Here is a 21,921-nt window from a genome sequence, read left to right on the forward strand (position 1 = left end):
AATTATATTTAAATTACATAAATATCATTTATTATAATTTCAAATGCCTAGAAAACAAAATATTTAGAGTTTCCACTTTCAGTGTTGCAAAATGAGGTAACTTGCACCATTGATTAACAGATTTCTTAAAGTGCACCTATTTCATTGCTAAAAACCAACATTTTGTGTATTTGGTGTAATACAATGTGTTTGCATGGTTTATAGTTAAAAACACATTATTTTCCACATACTGTGCATTTTTGTAACTACAGATATACTGCTTTCCTGTGTCCCTGATTGGCCTGCTAATCTGTACATTGTAATTGGCCTGAATACCTCTGATATAAGACGGAAATGTGACACTCCTTACCATGTGTGAAAGATTCGGTCACAATGCAATGCTGACAGGATTTAACTTACAGGCTGTGAGTCCAAGTGGGAGGAATTATGATAATGTCGGTCTTGTCTACATCAACAGGCCCAGGAAGTAAACTGTTACCTACAATCCATGTATTTGTTGTAGTCCAAGAGAAGAGATTTATGTTGGAAATGATAACATCATCATAATGTCATCGATTACTTTGTAGTATGTATGTACCTTTTGCAGATCGTTTGCATAAAACTGTGCAATAATCAGTTTATAAGCAGTCCACAAGGCATGGTTCTTGCGTGTTTTTATATTATATAAAATATGTGACAAAGCACGTCATGGTGTCATGATGAAAAATTTATCCTGTCAAACTATGACTCATCCATTCCCCTATCCACGCTTTACCTTCTGCTCGCGTACGCAGTGAATTAAAACTGATAAATTACTTTTATCTGTTTGCTTTTTTGCAATTTGCAATGTTATGTTTTAAATAAATAAAGCAAATAATTTCCTTATCCACTGATTATGTCTCCCTATAGTGCATAAGAAGCCATGTAATATAACACCACATATATGCATATTTATTATGGTTTGTACATTACATTTCTGTAAATAACTTATAATGTGTTGAATGATAAAAAGACTGCTGCTGACTGTCCAGGAGGAAGCGCCACATTCATGTTATGAGCTTAATGCATCGTCATGGATACTCAAACATTAAAAAAAACTCACTCTAGGGGGACACTTAAGACATTTTAAATATACGCCTGAAAAGGTTAAAAGAAGTAAGTAAAGTCAGGGATGGGAACAGAGAAAAGCATAGTCAAGAGTGTGAGTGATGTCCACTGAGTGTTATTCTGGTTTTATGTCAGTATTTTTGGGATCACTCTAGTTTAACTAAAACATAAGTAATTTCATTGTTTCTATGCGTTTTATAGAACAGAAGGTGAGCCATGACTACTTCTAATAATCTCTCAAAACATTGTGGGCTAAGAAATAAATACGAATGCAGCAGTGTAAAAAATAAAAATGACATATCTAATAGTGACATTAAGACAAATACCTTTGACCAAATGATGCCTTGAGGCTTGGGCCGTTTACATTCAGTTTTGATTATTCTTGATGGGGTAAGAATGAAGTCAACTGTGAGGTCATGACCTTCAATAAGTGTCTCTGGAATCTCCATGACCTAAAGGAATGGGGCAGAAAGATCATTAATTACTGCATTTAAGTACTGACAATCTTAAGGATTTGATTTAAAAGTTAAAACGTATCTTAATGTTTCATTTTATAATTCATATGTAACCAGTTCAGTCTAGCTAAGAGCTGGACAATGCACCAATTTTATACACATACATACAATCAGTGTAAATTGGCCGTTAGAGAGACAGATGAGGATATTAAGAAGAATAAAGTTTATCCATTATTACCAGAGATTTGAGGTAAATTGTAAGGTAATGAGGCAATAATTATATAACTGAATTTCTTGAACTATTCATAATATTAATATATACTTTATCTACAGTCTTATTTTTAGTTATAGTCGATCCCACTGTCTGTAAAAGTGCTACGATTTACATATTTTATCACTGTTCAATGTTCATGAATTTTTAGAAGAAAAAACACATTACTTTATTAATAGTCTAAACAGTTTTTAATAGTTTTATAATACTTGATATAAAACGGTTTAATTTATTTGGGTAATTTAAATTTATCTTATCTAAGGTAAGGTAAAGTTAAAACTAATTAAAAACTTAAAAGTAGTTACATTTTTACTCTTATTTACAACTGCCAGAGCTGGCAAATTTTTATTTGAAATTGTGTTGTTCACGCAACGCTAATTTTTTAATTTTTGCATGGATGTATTTTGTGGTATTTTGTTGAAGTCTCATCTTTATTTAAGGGGACTTTGCAATGTAATGTGTTTGTTTGGTTATTGTTTAGACTATTTCTCCAGATACATGCTTATGATAGCAACTTTTTTGCTGCATATGCACAACTTTGGCATTTCTTTGAGGGTGTATACACAAACTGTTCAAAGATTATATAAAATCACTCCCGGCCTACATCATCATCTCATCAATCAGATAAGACTTTTAATCTTTTCTCATTGACTAAACTAGTTCATATCAACAACAATATTTTTGAACACTCTGTACACAAACCCCTGCAGTTATTCTGGACATTGTTACGTTTGTTGTGTGAATTTGTAAAGCATTGTTTTTAAATATTTTCTGTAAATAATTTAATACACTGTGGGAAAATAATTTATATTGCATTTTTTTGCTGATATATACTTTATACTCTTTACTGAAACACTACAGTGAATTTACCATTTTTCATGAGCTTACTGTACACAAAAGGTCTGTTTCTCTCAAATATTGTTCACAAATCTGTCTAAATCTGTTAGTGATCAATTCTCCTTTGCCAATATAATAGATTCACCTCACAGGTGTGGCATATCAAGATGCCGATTCGACAGCATGATTATTGCACAGGTGTGCCTTAGGCTGGTCACAATAAAAGGCCACTCTAAAATGTGCCATTTTACCGTATTGGGGGGTCTAAAAACAGTCAGTATCTGGTGTAACCACCATTTGCCTCACGCAGTGCAACACATCTCCTTCACATAGAGTTGATCAGGTTGTTGATTGTGGCCTGTGAAATGTTTGTCCACTCCTCTTCAATGGCTGTGCGAAGTTGCTGGATATTGGCAGTGGCTGACATGCCCGGTGAGTATGCTGGCCATGCAAAAACTGGGATGTTTTCAGCTTTCAGGAATTGTGTACAGATCCTTGCAACCTGGTGCAGTGCTTTATCATGCGTTAGCATGAGGTGATGGTCGTTGATAAACAGTGTTGGGAAAGTTACTTTCAAAGTGTAATACATTATATATTACAAATTACTGTCATTTGAAAGTAATTAGTTACATTACAATATTACTGTCTCTGAACTGTAATGAGTTACACTACTTTTGCGTTACTTTTGAGTTACTTTCATCAAAATAACAGAAGTATGACTAGGCATTATAAAATGTTAATATGTAGTTAATTGATGCTTATTAATCTAGAAGTTATGTGTTGGCCCTCGAGCTTTGAATAGGCACAGTGAAGACTTATGGCAAAATACAGTAACAATCACTGTCAGAATCATAAATATAGACAAATGATCTGGTAAAAGTCTGGTAAATTATGGTACACATACCAAACACAATAGAGCCAACTATAATGCAACCTATAGACTATAACATGGCAAGACGCGACCTTTTTTCATTTCTTTTTTTAATTCACTTTTAATTCAGATTCACAGCACAAACCTGGCATACATTGGTTGACACAACTTATCAAAAAGTGCTATTGGAGGATTAGGCCTCAAGGAATACAGCTCATTTCAGTCCAATAGGATTACATGTAGGCTAACATATCATTGCTTAATAAAACAGACAAACACACTGCTTTTTGCCAAACAATGAATATAGGTTCCCATACAAAGGCTGGTAAAAACTTTAAACAGTGATATTTAAATGTTCTATTTAGATGACCATGTTTAAGTCTACACTAATGTTACGTTGTAGTTTTGGTTGCTGTTTGTAATAAAACTGTAGATAGCATAGTAATAGCCTAGCAATCTATTATGTATATGGACTGTAATCATAGCAAAGCTTACCTTGTCATTGCTGGTGTGATATGGATTTTACTGGCAAGATTTCTAAAAGTCTCTTTACTTCTGAGGTTCAAGCAGCACAGGAGACCGATAGAAACTTTCTGTTGCTTTTACTTGGTGCAAAATTATGCGTGTGCGGCGCTATATCGGACCTGATTGCGACCATTTTCGTCAATCCTTACACAGCCACGGACTTCCCAGATTCAGCTCTTTAAGAAACGCGTCTATATTTAACGCGCACCGCGTCCAAATCGCATTTTAAATACAAAATTAAAGTAAAAATGAACATGCTGCATACAACACCTGGAAACAGCCATACGCTGCGTCCCAAACCGCCTACTTCCATTCTATATAGTAGGCAAAGAGTACGAGAAGTAGTGCTTTTCGCCTACTATACAGTATGGAAGTATGCGGTTTGGGACGCAGCCTATTTTATCCGCAGCTTTTTCCTGTGTGGATGCTGATCGCGCGCATTGGTCAAAAATAAAAAATACAAATAACACGGTCTATTTTTTTAAATGCATTGTTGTAACGCGCGCGTTACTAAGACTGTAACGAGTAAAATATTACCAAAATTTTATTAGTAATGCGTTATATTACTGCGTTACAGGAAAAACTAATATATTACTGTAATATATTATATTTTGTAATGCGTTACTCCCAACACTGTTGATAAATGACACAACCATGGGCCTTGGGATCTCGTCACAATAACTCTGGCATTAATAAAATGTACCCGCACAACACCATACATGTTGTCTGACATCTGCCCTGTACAGTGAAAACCAGGATTCATCCTTGAAGAAAACACCTCTCCAATGTCCAGAGGCCACTGATTGTGAGCATTTGCCCACTCAAGTCGGTTACGATGACAAACTGCAGTCAGGTCAAGGCCCCAAAGAGGACGACGAGCATGCGAATGAGACAGTTCATGCAGAAATTCTTTGGTTATGCAAACCGATTGTTGCAGCAGCTGTCCTGGTGGCTGGTCTCAGACAATCTTGAAGATGAAGATAATGGATGTGGAGGTGCTAGGCTGGTGTGGTTACACGTGGTCTGCGGTTGTGAGGCCGGTTAGATGTATATGAATATCAATTCATGGGCAACAGCTCTGGTGGACATGCCTGCAGTCAGCATGCAAATTGCAGGCTCCCTCAAAACTTGCGACATCTGTGGCATTGTGCTGTGTGATAAACTGGACATTTTAGAGTGGCCTTTTAATGTGGCCAAACTAAGGCACACCGGTGCAATAATCATGCTGTCTAATAAGCCTCTTGATATGCCACACCTGTGAGGTGGATGGATTAGGGGAAAACTGGTGTAAAACACCTGCTTGGTTTAAATACAATAAATATAAACAAAATAGAATAAAACCTGAGGGAATAATGGAACTTGCTACTGTAAACGTGAGCCGTTGTCAGGGAGAGTTGCGTCAACTCAATTCACTTCAGTGGTAAAGTTTTATGCCAGCAATGGTGGATCACGGAGCTTCTCAAAAGATCCTGAAATTTAATGTCACCCCATAAAGCTGCAGCAGAACAGACTGAATGTGATGAACATAATTTAAGTTTTTTTTTTTTACTTTTTATTGACTTAAGACGTTTGAAAAATATGATTGTAAATTAACACTACATATGAAACAAATCACTTTGTGCATCAATGCATTGTAGTGGATTATTTCTCATTTAGTAGATTAATTGAAAGTTATTAGGAAATAGGTGAGGGCTGGCGGAGGATAACATAAGCAAGACATAAACCACAAACTTTTAATGGTAAAATTCCTTCTCTAAATGCAGATCGTGCACTGGACCACTGCTACTCTCCCTTCCGGAACCCCTACAAACCTCTCAGATGCCCACCTTTCGGCAAATCGGATCACTCTTCCATCCTGCTGATGCCTGCTTATAAGCAGAAACTGAAACGGGAAGCACCCGCCCTCAGGACGATTCAATGCTGGGCAGACCAATCAGACGCTATACTACAGGACTGTTTTCATCACGTGGACTGGGACATGTTCCGGGCAGCGTCTGATGGCGACATAGAGGCGTACTCAGAAACTGTAACGTGTTTTATAAGGAAGTGTGTAGAAGATGTAGTGCCGACAAAAACAATCCACATCTACCCTAACCAAAACCCGTGGATTAATAGCGATGTCCGAGCAGCCTTGTCAGCGCGGACATCCGCTTTTAAATGCGGGAACGCTGACGACCGCAAACAAGCCAGTTACGATCTCAGGAAATCCATCAAAGCCGCAAAAAGACACTACAAAATCAAAGTTGAAGAACAATTCAACACCAACGATACAAGAGGCATGTGGCAGGGAATAAATATCATCACAGACAGGGAATAAACCAGCTACTGTGAACATTGCCGCCTTTCTACCAGATGAGCTTAATAACTTTTATGCTCGTTTCGAGGCTCACAACACCACCGCCCACACAGAGATCTGCTGCAGATAATGTGAATGCACTCTCCGTCTCTGTCGCGGATGTAACCCGATCCTTCCGACGGGTGAATACACGGAAGGCTGCGGGTCCTGACGGCATCCCAGGCCGTGTGCTACGAGCATGCGCATTTCAACTAGCCGGTGTTTTCGCAGACATTTTCAACCTCTCCCTCTGTCTGTCTGTGGTTCCCTCGTGCTTCAAAAAATCCATAATTGTGCCAATACCAAAAAAATAAAATCACATGCTTGAATGACTGGAGGCCCGTTGCTCTCACACTCATCTTCAGTAAGTGTTTTGAAAGACTCGTCAGAGATTACATCTGCTCTGTGCTGCCTGCCTCAATGGATCCGCTACTATCCACCATAGTGCCTGCCACACTCGTTGCGAAGCTCCAAACTCTGGGACTAAACAGATCTCTGTGCAGCTGGATCCTGGACTTCCTAACAGGCAGAAGTCAGGTGGTCAGAATGGGCCACAACACTTCATCCTCGCTGACCCTCAGCACTGGTGCTCTTCAGGGCTGTGTCCTCAGCCCGCTCCTGTACTCCCTGTACACACATGACTGTACAGCCACACACAGCTCCAACGTCATCATCAAATTCGCTGATGACACAACGGTGATAGGCCTGATCACTGACAACAATGAGACGGCCTACAGAGAGGCGGTGAGCACCCTGACTAAATGGTGTCAGGAGAACTATCTCTCACTCAACATCGACAAGACCAAGGAGGTGGTGGTGGATTTCAGGAGACAGAGCAGAGAACACAAACCCATCACCATCGACAAGACACCTGTGGAACGGGTAAGCAGCTTTAAGTTCCTCTGCGTTAACATCAGCGAAGATCTTACCTGGTCTACACACACTGATGCAGTGCTGAAGAAGGCACACCAACGCCTCTTCTTCCTGAGACGGCTGAGCATCCTCAGATCATTCTACACCTGCACTATAGAGAGCATCCTGACGGGCTGCATCACTGCCTAGTTTGGAAACAGCACCGCTGGCAACCGCAAAGCTCTGAAAAAGGGTCGTGCGAACTGCCAGTCACATTGTTGGAGGTGAGCTTCCCTCCCTCCAGGACATCTACATCAGGCGGTGCATAAGGAAATCCCAGAGGATCATCAGTGACTCCAGCCATCCGTCCCACAGATTGCTCTCTCTGCTGCCCTCAGGAAGACGTCTCCGCAGTATCCGATCCCGCACTAGCTAACTGCGGGATAGCTTTTTCCCTCAGGCTATCAGACTAATGAACAGCCGAAAGGGACAGCTTTTTCCATCAGGCTATCAGACTAATGAACAGTCGGAACTAATACACCCTACAGCATACTTCACAACATGGTATGCCACACACTGCACTTTAACTTTAACAGTTCAACACCGAACTATCTAATACAATAATCTACCTGCTACCACTAGATATAACATTAATGTGTCCAGCTCAAGTACACTCTGTGGCACCTTAGCAGTTTTTCATTTTCATACGTAATTATGTCTTCATAATGCAAGCGTACATTCTGTGTATAGTGCAGTGGTCTCAAACTCCCGGCCCGCGGGCCACTTGCGGCCCGCCCTCCCTCTCTCTGCGGCCCGCGTCACCTTTAAAAAATATTACATAATCTGGCCCGCAGAAAGATTTTTATTCACTTTGTTTTATATTCGTTTGATTTTTTATTTAAACGTTCAAGTGTTCGTTCACATGTTGCGTCTAACAACGTGTTAAAACGAGTCAAAGCATTACTTTATAAAGTGCTCGGGAGCGGAAGTTGCGCTCTGTGGCGTGGGTCGCGTCACCGTTGCTACGCTACGCAGCCATGAACCACGCACTCCGTGTCGAGGATAACAGAATGCGTGATCGGATTTTAATGCCTCAACTGAACCTCGCGCCAATCATACCATTGTCACCATGCGATCAGTTAATCTGGTCGGGACTTTGTAGTATTTGTCCAGAGAAGATTTGTTACTTCCGGGTGGATATCAGCTGTTACTCAGAGAAGAGCTGCGGTGGGCTTCGCCTCAAGTTACAGCATCTAATGGAGACACCGCATATGGAGGCAGAGCGGTAGATGTAATGCAACACATTTTAAACTACAGATAAGAAAAAGAGCCATCAAAGTGTCCAGGTTAAGAAAAGAGAAAAGATGAGGAGAAATGTACAGAAGATAAAGTATGTATACTTATATATATATATATATATGAAGTATAATATATGATTATGTAGCTTACTATTCAATTACACATAGAGCAGTATTATTATTTTTTTTCTGTCCAACTAGCTTATATAACATGGACTACCCATTCAAAAGTTAAGGGATCACTTTCACATATTAATATTTTCCCACATATAATAGAAAATTCATTACAACTGAAATAACAAAGAACACAATGAAGTTAATACTATGACTGAAAACAATCTTAAATAAATCAAAACAGAAACAATTACTGGTGGTAAGTTTATAAATGTATACAGGAATTAAATGTGTTAGTTTAGTGCATGTTATAATAGGTCTTAGTTAAGATAAGGTTAAAAGAAGATTTACTTAGGCTACTTTTATAAAATAATTTATTAAAAAGATAAAACCACTGCTTATATATTTTCAAGTATTATTATACATTAAATAATAGAAATTAAAAACATGACATTTACAGGAATATTGCATTTTTTAACGTTAAATAGGCCTGCGGCCCTCCGATGAAATGTCTGTCTTAGAAATGGCCCCAAGCCAGTTTGAGTTTGAGACCCCTGGTATAGTGTATAATGTGTAATGCTAACTGTATGTCCAATAGTATATCGTGTGTACTGACTATATGTATGTGCATATTGCACATCTTTACCTGTTAAATGTGCATATTGCACATTTTTTACCTGTTATCTGTATGTTATATGTTAACTATTTCTGCAATTTCTGGAGCACGCTCCCAAGAATTTCACTCACCAAGGCACATGTGCTATGATGATGTGACAATAAAAGTGATTTGAGATTCATCCTATATTGTCTAATTGGAGATACAGGCTATTAACCATGATGGCGATACATACATAGTGCATATTTATGCAAGAAACCTACGGGTGGAGTGTTTTAGTGTTGATTAATTCAATTAAATGCAATCAAATAATTTATTAATAACTTGCATAAAATATATATATTTATAAGTTCAGGGATGAATAATAATTAAAGGTTATGAAGATGGCATCTCCCATCACATGTTCATATTAACAACAAAACGAAAACGACACGAAGCTAGAGCTATTATTAATTAAAAATTAAATAAATTAAATGCAAAATGCAAAATTAAAGTGCATTATGAGTCTTTTTTAAATCTTGCTCTTTGTATGTTTATAACTAAACAGGCACAAGGTATATACATAGCACACAGTCAATTGTACATTATAAACATGCATAAACATTATAAGCTAACATACTACACAATGTGACGCATTTTAAAGTTGTTAAAGGAATCGTAAAACATGGCACATACCAGCAGCTGACCATATTAATATTCTAGTGATTTTATTTATCAAAAAATATTGTTAATGTAATTACATAAAAATAGCTACACATATTGGTGCATTTCTTGACTATTAATTTAAAAAAAAAATCACAGATTATTACTAACTCAAAGTATTTCAATGGCTCTATATGACCTTTCAGGAACTAACTGAAGAGAACCTGAAGTCCTGTACCAAAACGGTTCGGCACAAATACGTTTCTCACAACACCCCTACTAGTAGCCTAGTAGGTACCATGATTTCCTTAAAGTAAACGTAACATCACTAACTAACTAAAATTACTACTAACCTGACAGTCATGAACGATAGTGATGACCACACTGGATTCGCATACAGCTCCCATGCATGCCATCATAGCATATTCCATGTCTGCAAAACCCTCGCCTTTTCCAATTCTGTAACCTAATGAAATTGCACAACATTACTGTCCTTTGACTGAATCCAGGCACAGTTACAATTATAAAACAAAAAACAAATTCAAAATATTAAAATCATGAGGAACATTTCAGTCAAGTGACCCTAAACTTGAACATTAGTGTAATGGTATTTTTTGCATTGATCAATATGATATTCATTCAGTACCATGGTACAGAACAATTCTGAGACACACACTAATTACAATTCTGAGAAGCTTTATTAAGAAAAACTAAAGTAAACTGTGAGTTTTTACCTTTCTCAGACACAGCAACAGATCCAACCACAACAAGATCCACATGAACATTGTCATTTAATCCAATAGGAACACTGAACTCTTTTACACCCTTAAATCACAGAGAATATTTTTATGAAACCTCAACAAATAAATAATATGCTTGACATGCATTAATCATGTAACTTCAGAAAAAGCATGCATGTGTAAAATGAAGTTACCTGAGATGTTGAACAAACACGCAGTTCTTGATTGGTTGCACCTTTCGGAGGAACAATCTTATTGAACAATCCAGTTTTTAGACGAGGTGTTGGAACAAGCAATTTTTTTCCTGCCTGTATTTAAATATCAACATGAATTATTATCATTTTTTGGTCATAACCTTGTTTTAATAATTAAGGGTGCCAAAGAATGCATGATACAATATTTTGAATTGTTATCTGATATCTACATAGAAGGTATGTGACTTTATTAAGTGCAAAAATGATCCAGAGACCTAGGATTTGTCACCAGAATGAAATGGTTAATTATTTCCTTATTTGAAAGGATTATGAATAATAATGTTTAGCTCTGCTTTGATTGGTTGTATTTCAAAGTGGCTTGTTTCAGTAGCTTTCTGTGTGTGTGTGTAAACAGATCTTGGGCTCTATCTTACACCCGGCGCAATGCGGCGCAATGCAGCGCAATGCGCGACGCAAGTGTCTTTCGCTAGTTTCCACCCTAATTTTCACGTTTAGCGCCGCGTTGTTTAAATAGCAAATGCATTTGCGCCCCCTTTGCGCCCATGGGCGTTCTGGTCTGAAAAACGAGGTGTGTTCAGGCGCATTCTTGGCGCGTTGCTACCCTGAGGCAACCAAAACAGACTACGCCATTGACCAACAAAAACCTGGTCTAAAGTCTAAAGTCAATGGCGCAATGTGTTTTATGTTATTTAAAGAGCGCATTAGTAATATGCGCCTATTAACGGGAGGACAACGCGGGTTTGCTTATCACAAAGTACATAAATGCGCAGCAGCACAAAAATGCTTTTAAATATGAAAGATTAAAGGATTGAATTTAAGAGATTATTATTGAGTCTCTTGGTAACACGGTCTCACACCCATGGCGTCAACACTTGACGACACCCGACCATGCGTCAATATGTTGACGCGGAGGGTATACCTTTCGCGTAATTTTTTGACGAACTGGGGACTTCAATACTATTAGGTACGCTAAATTAAACAGTTGTCGCCTGGCATTGGGGTTAGGGAAAGGTTTGGGTAGGGATGTCATTATGTAAATCTAACCCTAAACCGACGCGGAAATGGTAGAAAATGGTAAGAAAATAGGAAAGAGAATGCAACGGACTTAATAGTATTGAAGTCCCCAGTTCGTCAAAAAATGACGCGAAAGGTATACCCTCCGCGTCAACATATTGACGCATGGTCAAGTGTCGTCAAATATTGACGCCATGGGGTGAGACTGGGTTGCTCTTGGACATATTTATAAATGAGGACTGATTATGAGACGTTAGAAGGCGCAAAGAGCTGCTTTACCTGCAGCCTGGTAAGTAAATAAATGCTTTGCTTTGAACAAATGCGTCTGTTTTTAAATGTTTTTTTTTTTATGCTACCTCACGGATTTATTGTATATGATGTACATGTGGATATGGCGAGATGAGAAATATTTGTAAGTAATGCTTAAAAAAACTCTTTGCTAAAAAAACCGCTGTTCAAAGTGCTGAAACGTGAGGAGAGTCGTTTGTAATTTCTTTATCTCCTGTTTGTTACAAATAAAGTATTTTTAGAGTACAAACCTTATCTTACATACTTGTAAATTATTTTTTGATGATATTGGATAGCCATACATTTAAAGCAATTACAAGCCTGCTTTTTACTTCCATGACTAAAAGAAAACGGGTTTTAACGGTTTTAATAAAAAAATAACAATTTCAATATAAGGGAAAAACAACACAATTATTTAACATTAATCTTAAGCTGGGGATCTTCTACCTCCGCTTAGTTTTTCAGTTTACAAAGTCCGTCATCTACATAGGGATTAGACATAGCGCCAGCGCAACTTGCTTTTAAAGGGAATGAGAGCTGTGACTCTCATTGGTTTACTGCACGTTACGCCCAAAATACTCCCATTACAATAGGACCTACCCTTTTCGACAATGCGCTCGGCGCAAAAACAATTTTTCCCGTCGTTAAATTAGCAAAAGTGGATTCGTACACGCCCATTTAGATGTTGCGCTGTGCGCTTTAGACAATGCGCTTAGATCGTTAAAATAGGGCCCTTAATGTTTGAGTCTGTATCAGATGAGGATACAGATTTTAAGGAATAACCAATTGTTTGGAAATTGTTAGTGGACGTTTCTGAGTGGTAAGTATAGACCTGCAAAACGTAATTGTAACATCAATAGTAGAACTTCAGCCTAAACGCTAGCATAGCATTAACTATCATATAGCATTAACTAGCATATAGTGCTAACTCAGCAGTCACAACTTTGTTTTTAGCATTGTAACAACATTAAATTAAACATTAAATTAATAACAATGTTGGGGGGTACATCTCGACTGTAAAGTCACAGTCAGGGTAATGCTGAGATTGGCCTGTTTTCCAGAGGCCCTTTGCATGCACAAGGTTTACATAAGGAGGAGGAAACAATCGTGTTTTAAGTTTGTCATTACCATGTACATGTATACATGTACCATGTTTGCCTAGATAAATACAGTTTTACATTCTACGACACCTTTAAACAACACTTAAAGAAACTGGAGAATACCAAGCAGGTTGAATTTACGGATGCGTTTAACCTCAATTGACAGCAATCTAAACAATATACCTGCAGAGCAGCTAACCGAACCCCCTCGAGTGGTTTATCAGGATCCACTTTAATCACAGTGCTTTTGGTGAAGAGCTCTAAGTGTGTCACCTGACCACAAGCCTCCAGAGCACCCTACAGAAAAGGTTAAGACTAGATTAGATCTTAAGACTTACATGTAAAGCAATGAAGCGGGCCTGTTCCTGAGGCCTGTCCGGATTCACTTTGACCACTCTGCTGGATCTGAACTTGCCCAGATCAATAAGTCTGTTACAAGCAAGTGTTGCACCCTAAACATATAGTCCAAAACACTGCTGTTATGGCTTTATCATAACAGAACTGAAAGGAAAACAAAGCAGAAAAACAGCTAAATTTCAAGCGAAAAGCAGGGCAGATGCGTAACCTTTTTTCAGTTAAAAATTATTTTAAAAAAATCAGTTTTAATTAGATAAAAGCAGTGTCCAAAACAGATGGTCTGCAAAGTTACAAATCCCAAAGTCTACAATAATGCAAGTTATCATCTTCAACTGAAATCTCTTTTCTTGGACTACAATGAACAGAACGATTGTAGGCAACACTATACTTCTGCAGCTCCTTGATGTGGTCTCAATGCACATTATCAAAATTCCACCTGCTTCTTACTCACAGCCTCTAAGTCGTCTATGTTTACTACTGACTAAACCATGATTCAAACACAAGTTTTGAGCAGTGCAGAGTACTGTTTTTTTTTATTTATTATTATTGTATTATGCAAACACAGAAAGTGACTATTTACATAACAATTGAAACAACAAAACAGAGACAAATAAGACAAACACACAATAAATATAGTCACTACCCATACAAATTCATTCTGTTAATATGTGTGTATTTGTGAGTGTATGAGGGTATGTTTGTGTAAAGGATGAAGCGTTATTTACAGTAATGCATACAGGTTTAGAAATGGATAATTCAATCAGTAGTGAGATTAAAGTAAATTCATTGGGTTGAAGGCTGAAGGATAAGGGAGATGACAGAAAGTTGATAGTACCATAGTAGGAGACCTTTTTTTATGTTGCATTCATTGTGTATATACATATAAACACATCACAAACATCTAGTCCATGTTGTATTGAGGACAGACGTGGCACCGGGCCCAGGGGACAGCCCCCATGACAGTTCCCGCCACAGGCCACCGCTTGCACGCCAAGCCTACCCTATTTTGTTTTGGATGGATGGAGACAAAAGAAAACCTCTAGTGTGTGGTGCATTAAAAAAAGTGGACTTGCAGTGGAGAACCAGACCCGGGTAGCGTTCAGCTCAACACACGTCACACTTACCCTGTGTCATATTTTGTAATTTTAAGTTGATAATGTATTAATATGTCAACCAAGGAATCTACTAGTGTGAACCAGTGGGGAACCAGGCCAGGAGTAAAGGCCTTGCCAACACACATGCCACGCTTACCCTATTTTATATTTTGTTGAAGGTGCAGATGTTAGATTACTAAAGTGTATTGTATATAATAAAATAATAATAATAATAAAGGGGTGAGGCAGGAAAAGCGGGACCAGACTGAGGCTGGGAACACCAGAAGAAAGATTATGGGGGACGACAAGAAGGCAAGTGCCCCAAACCCAATGTCACACACTTATCCACCACCATTAGGCAAAGAACAGCCAAAAGGGAGCCAGTGATAGAAGGAAGGGGTGAAAATAAATTAAATTTCTATATGTTTAAAAAAATAATAATAAAAGGGATATTATGGCCAGGTAATGCATTGAGATATAGTCTATTAGCAGGTTTTTCCATAATGCAAAGTGTATTTTGTTTCTTTTTTCCAGTTCATGAGGATCTTTTCTTTGCGATGGTTAGCGCAACCAAAAGTAAGTTTGTTACTGATAAATCTCAGAGTAGACAAAGGGATGATCCATTGGGATGTGACATCCCATAATGATGGACAATGATTTAGTAACACCTTCCCAGAACTGTTTAATTGGAGTGCAATACCAAAGTGCGTGAATATACTGTATGTATCTGGGTTATTTGTGTGCAATATGTGCAGATTTCCAAGGTGAAGCCCATTTTAAACAATTTCAAACCAGTTAGGTAAGATCTATGAAGTAGAGCCCTGCAAGGGGCAAAAACTCCAGCCCTAACCCGGCCCTGGCCCGTAGTGTTCAAGCCCTACCCGACCCCAGCCCGCAAAATGCCTGCAATTTTTTCAGCCCTAACCCGACCCGAGACCAAAATCAATCACTTTTAAGCTCTCTCTGATGCGTGCGCTCTTTGATGCGTGCTCTCTATCTCGGATGCGCGCTGTCTCTGCTACACACGCAAACACACACACACAATGAGGAGAGACGCTAAAGCCCGGTCTGTAAAAAAAAAAAACGGCCCGAGCCCGGCCCAAATGGGCTTAGCCTGTCGGGCCCCGTTGGAAAAATTGTAATTGCAAATTGTTTGTTCAATATCTTGCCATATGTTTTCTGATTAGTTAGGATGAATCCATTCGTATATATATTTTGGAGCTGGTTGGCCAGAAAATAGTGATAGAAATGTGGAGCTTCTAGTCCCCCTTGTATTCTGGATTTCTGTAGGGTGGACAGTTAAATTCTTCCTAATATTGTAAGGAGTGTCACATTTCCGGCACACACTTGAGGTATTCAGTCAATCACAGCAAACTATATAGCTGGCCAATCTTTGTGCAAATCCATGTGTTTCAGAAAGGAAGGGCATAGAGGAGCAACAATAATGTGCATGAAAAATAATGTGGTTTTTCTAAAAATAAACCACGTAAACCCATTACACCAAATACAAAAAATAACATTATTTTTAGCTTATATGTGTTCTTTAATCTGTTTTAAAAAGTTTAAAAGTTTTTATTGTTTTATACTGTTGTCTGAGGTCTACATATGCATTCGTGTGGTTTTTAGATTCAAAAACACCAAAAGCAATAAGTAATAGGTTATTTTGTAACCTGATATTAAGGCTGGCTCGAGAAATGCTCTGTTTTGATGAGAGGGTCGCATTGAAGACTTGGACGTAAACACCCACTGCCATGATTGGATAGCTTCATTGACATTTAGTCATTTAGCAGACACTTTTGTCCAAAGCGACTTACAAATAAGGAAAACAATAGAAGCAATTATAGCAAAACAAGAACAGCAATACATACGTGTACTGGAAATAGTCTCAAGTCCAACACAGTATACATAACCAAGGGTTGGTTAGTAATTTTTTTTAAGAAAATCTGTACATTTAAAAAAAGAAAAAAATAGAGAAAGATAGTAAGTCCTATATGAGGAAGTGAGGTAATGGCGGAAGAGATGGATTTTTAGCCGATTCTTAAAGACAGCTACAGAGTCAGCAGATCATGTCACGACCGGCAGATCATTCCACAGTTGTGGAACAGCTCCTGAGAAGATACGCGCTAATGTTTTTTATTTCCTTTTTGAGATGGCACCACAAGCCGTCGCTCGGTGGCAGAGCGCAGGGATCGAGAGGGTACATAAGGCTGTATTAGTAAGTGAAGGTAAGGGGGTGCTGACCCAGTGGTGGTTTTAAAGGCCAGGAGCAGAGCTTTACATTTATTTGCGAGCTGCTATAGGAAGCCAGTGTAACTTGACAAAGAGAGGAGTGACATGCGCCCTCTTTGGCTCATTGAAGACCACTCTTGCCGCTGCATTCTGAATCATCTGTAGGGGTTTGGTTGTGCAAGCTTGAAGCCCAGCCAGTAGTGCATTGCAGTAGTCCAGCCTGGACAGGACAAGAGCTTGGACTAGGACCTGCTTAGCGTGCTCATTTAGGAAAGGTCTAATTTTCCTTATATTGTAGAGGATGAATCTACAAGAGCAAGTGGTGCTGGCAACATGCTTTATGAATCTAAGCTGCTCATCAATGACCACTCCCAGGTTTTTGCCTGTCCTGGAAGGCGTGATGGTCGAGGAACCCAGCTGAATGGACAGGTTGTGCTGATTCTTTGGTTCAGATGATATGACAAGCAGTTATGTCTTCACAAGGTTAAGCTGGAAATGGTTATTCTTCATTCAGAGCGAGATGTCCCTCAGGCATGCTGAGATGCGGGCAAAAACCGTGGGATCATCAGAGTGGAACGACAAGTGCAGTTCAGTGTCATTCGCATAGCAGTGGTAGGAAAAGCCATGTTTTCGAATGACAGAACCCATGGAGAGCAGTGGTCCAAGCACAGAGCCTTGAGGCACCCTGGTATCAATCTTTCCTCTCTGTAGCCCTAAGTCCGGAGCGATGCTCACGGAGAACCTCAGATAGCCAAGGGGCAGATGGTGTGGGCTGGTCCAGATGTCAGAGGGCATAAACTGTCTAAGCAGGATCTAAGAGTAGAGCATATAGTGTCGGTTGTGTTATTTGTATCTAGCAGAGAAAGTTGGCTGGGAGGGAGAGTGTGGAAGAGATCACAGAGGATAAGAGGGAGGGAGAGAACGTGCGCAGGTTGCGCCGGAACGTGACTGATGGGGGAACGTGTGCAGTGACTGGGGGAGTTAGGTCGAGTTCAAGAGTGAGGAGGAAGTGATCGGATGTGGGTAGTGGGGTGACCTGGGTGTGGTAAGTAGAACAGCAGCGTGTGTAGATAAGATATCAAAGATTGCCTGACCCCTTCGTAGGTGAAATTGGGACCCGCTTGAGGACAAACGACGCAGTCAGGGTGTTGAAGTCCGCTGCCTCTGGTTTCTCAAGGTGAATGTTGAAGTCACCAAGTACTACTAAAGGAGTACCGTCCTCTGGAAGTGAAGACAGAAGTACATCCAACTCCTCCAAGAAGTGACCAAGTTGACCTGGGGGGCGATAGATAACTAAAAAATGGATTTTAGTAGGGTGGATGATAGTAACAACATGCGACTCGAAAAAACTGCTGTTACATGAAGGTGTGAGTTGTTGGAATTTCCCATCTTTTGAAATAAGCACACCGGTCCCTCCGCCCCTTCCTGTTGTGCGAGGACTGTGGGAGAAAGTGTAGTTGTTGGAGAGGGCAGCCGGAGTGGCAGTGTCCTCTGGTTTAATCCAGGTCTCAGTAAGTGCTAAAACAGAAAGGCCAGAATGTGAAGCAATAGCAGAATGAAATCTGGTTTGTATACAGCAGATTGGCAGTTCCATAAGTGAATGGGAAAAGTCAGTGAGGCGGTAGTGGACGGAGGGAGAGCACAGAGGTTATTAGCATTTCGCTGTGGTGACGTGATACAACTGATTTACGAGTTGTAGTAACAGTAGAGATTTGAAAACACATAGTAAAATAGAAGAATAGGAAATGTGCAAGATAGGAAAAGATGGATGGATGGATGGATAGATACAAAAAGTTAGTACAAAAAGTGCAATACTCAAGTGCTGGTCAATGTCCCTGCTCGGTGGAGTCAATGGTCTTTACACTCTTCGGTCTTCACATGACAAGACTGCCGCGGTGGACTAACTGCTTTAATAAGTGCTTAAATTGTGGACTGAACTCAGCAGGCCACGCCCGACAACAATCAACAACAGATAGCTGAAACTACAGCGAGGATGCACAGGAACAAACGCAATTTCAGCATGTGAGACAAAGGTAAACAAGACAGCGTTTCTTAGCAACGAAACTGGGCTAAAACTTTACAAAACTAGAAACAAATACACTTACACATTTCTGTAGACTCCTGTGGATAACTGCTTCACCTGGAGATTGAGCTGTTACAGCTGTTTAAATACTTTCCTGGCGTGGGCCACGCCCGACAACAATCAACAACAAATAACTGAAACTACAGTGAGGATGCACGGGAACAAACACGATTTCAGCACCTGAGACAAAGGTAAACAAAACAGCGTTTCTTAGCAACGCAACTGCGCTAATACTTCACAAAACTAGAAACAAATACACTTACACGTTTTTGTAGACTCCCCTAGTGTTGGGCGATATGCCCCATTTTGAGATCGTCTTATCGTCAGCCTGAGAGATTGACGATACACAATAGTATCGGGGGGAGGGGCAGTAGTTTACTAATTTATTTATTTGTTAATTTTTTTACTCTATTACAGGGGTTCCCAAACTTTTTTCCTGCGCACCCCCTTCTATGTCCCAACCGGGTTGGCGCACCCCCAATCCCCATTTTAAAAAAAATCCAAAAAAGCTTTATTTTCTCACCATAAATACTCATGTTTAATCATGCGCAAATAACCAAGAGCCGGTTGCACTAGCCGGACGTTAAGAAGTTGGGTGTAATAGTCCTACGTCGGGCTTAGCTACGTCCGACATTGTGAAAAATATTTACACCATCTGAAACTACGACCAGACGCAGCTACTAGGGATGCATATCAATTAATCGCGATTAATCTATAGCAGAATAAAAGTTTTTGTTTACATCATATATGTGTGTGAACTGTGTATAATAATTATGTATATATAAATAAACACAGATGCATGTATAATTTTAAGAAAAAAAAATATTTATATATAAAGTATTTATACTTATATATATATAATATAAATTATATATAAATCCAAAAATGTATATACACATGTAAATATTTCTTAAATATATACATGCATGTGTGTGCATTTAACTATACAAAGTTATTATATACAGTACACACACATATATGATGTAAACAAAAACTTTTATTCTGCTATAGATTAATCGCGATTAATTGATATGCATCCCTAGCAGCTACGCTCAGTGTAGATAATGCACGCCCCTGTGTATGCGTTTAACCACTGTGATATTCAGACCCCATTCGAGTTTACTATGGTAGAAAACGTACACTTACTGCCGTCAGCTTATAGTTGACATATGAGAGCTTTCCTCATGTTTACCAGTGCGCTCTCCCTCAAGATGCGTGCGTCACGTGCAGACACATCAAACACATTAACAAAGCTTTTGCTGTTCGCACAAAAGGTGTATAATAGTTTGCAGATTCATTATAACAGCTCAAGTTTCAAACAAAATTAAATGAAAGCTTTTAATAAGTTCTCTACAGTGTCTTTGAAAGTATTTATGTATTTTATTATAAAATTCATTAGCGGTCTCTTTACCATGCATGAAAACACATTCCTCACGTATCCTGTGCATTAGACGCGTCCATGTCTCGTCACATTTTTGCCATAAAAAAAGTCTCTCTTTCTTGGTCCCTCTCCTCCTTCGTGACTAACAGCTTTATCATAAGACGTCCCACACTTGACAGTTTCCCTGATTTCAGCAAGTTAAGCATATTTATAATATGAAATGAATGAAACGAGTTGACACACATATAGACGGTTTCAGCAGTAACAACATAAGCAAGCGGCTGTTGTGGTCCGCACGTAACTTCCGGTAAACTCTTAAGAATAAATGACAACAAAGTTCTTTAAATGTAGTTTATTTATATAACAAGCAAAAAAAAAAACATTACCTAGGAAACCAAAATATTTGTTATTTTCGACGAGGCATTTGTTCAAGAGATCAGTTTAGCAACTAGTCATAACAGGCATAACAGGAGAGCAGTGCGTAGCAGAGCAGACAGCAGCTGTCTTCTACGTTTCTATCAAAAACTAATAAATTATATATATATATTTTTTTTAAATAAAAGCGATTACAAAGGAAATCTTTACTGTTCATTTTTTTATTATTTATTGTATGGAAAAATGCCACTTAAAGAAACAGACCGCCATTACATTTTTCCTCGCGGACCACACTTTGGGAATCCCTGCTCTACTATAACAAATCACTTGATTGGTAAACAAAAAAGAACAAGAGCAACACCGCCATGACCACAACCTTCTTAAAACTGATGCCATTAATTTGAGCGTGTCATTAAAGCCCAGGTGTTCTGAAATTTCCTGCGTGCCAGGGAGCGAGAACAAGACACTCAATGGTTTTAAACCCTCTGCGCACTAACAACCTCTCTGGTGCAAGGTTAGAGTTAGGACTGCTCAATTATGGGAAAAATCATAATCCTGATTATTTAACATGATAACTTAATGACTGTAAAACATGAGTGCGCACATACAACAATTCAATGCACTTGTTTAGTGCTGTTTCAGAAGACTACACGAGTCAAGAAGTGGTGCTCTCAGAGGTGCCTTTTTAAACACATTGGTCCAGCCAGCGCAACGCAATCAAATTTTAAACACAATCATATTTTAAACACAAGCTATAACTGCTAGACTGCTATAACATAAGCTAGACTATAATGCTATAACTCCTTGAAATGCATATCATAAACACAGCTCTCTGCACGTACACGAGAGTGAGAGAGGCACCAATATGCAGCAGGTTATATTTAAACAAAAGTGATAGTTTGCCTCAGCTCGCATGAAACGCATTAAACTGAACAAATACCTAAGGATTACTACTTTAGTTTATGTTTAGACTTCGGACAGATGCGAGAGCGTGTGCACGTGAGACAGAGAGGAGCACAGCTGCTCATGACGCGCTGGATTTAGTTGCTAGAAGGAGTCCAAGATGCGTGCATTAAGTGCAGGTGCGTGCAAAAAGGAATCCTCTCTCTACAAGCTCTCCGTGTAAAGTGAAGCCCACAAACC

At 39.0% G+C, this 21,921-nt stretch overlaps 1 protein-coding gene across 3 annotated transcripts in view; it reads right to left on the bottom strand.

Moving 5' to 3' along the window:
* mthfsd (methenyltetrahydrofolate synthetase domain containing) overlaps positions 1-21,921 on the bottom strand; it is a 47,909-nt gene that overhangs the window by 22,131 nt on the left and 3,857 nt on the right. Inside the window, exons 3-7 of one of the 3 annotated variants that reach the window (XM_055173409.2) lie at positions 13,598-13,711; positions 10,837-10,950; positions 10,637-10,727; positions 10,256-10,368; positions 1,413-1,538 (exon numbers count right to left, since the gene is read on the bottom strand). In XM_055173409.2, coding sequence (XP_055029384.2) covers positions 1,413-1,538; positions 10,256-10,368; positions 10,637-10,727; positions 10,837-10,950; positions 13,598-13,711 — 558 coding nt within the window. Of the gene's footprint in view, positions 1-1,412; positions 1,539-10,255; positions 10,369-10,636; positions 10,728-10,836; positions 10,951-13,442; positions 13,557-13,597; positions 13,712-21,921 lie in introns of all 3 variants that reach the window. The other 2 variants (XM_055173408.2, XM_055173410.2) reach the window with 2 other exon arrangements.

Source organism: Misgurnus anguillicaudatus, chromosome 15 (genome assembly GCF_027580225.2).
Source record: "Misgurnus anguillicaudatus chromosome 15, ASM2758022v2, whole genome shotgun sequence".
Taxonomy (NCBI): Eukaryota; Metazoa; Chordata; class Actinopteri; order Cypriniformes; family Cobitidae; genus Misgurnus; species Misgurnus anguillicaudatus.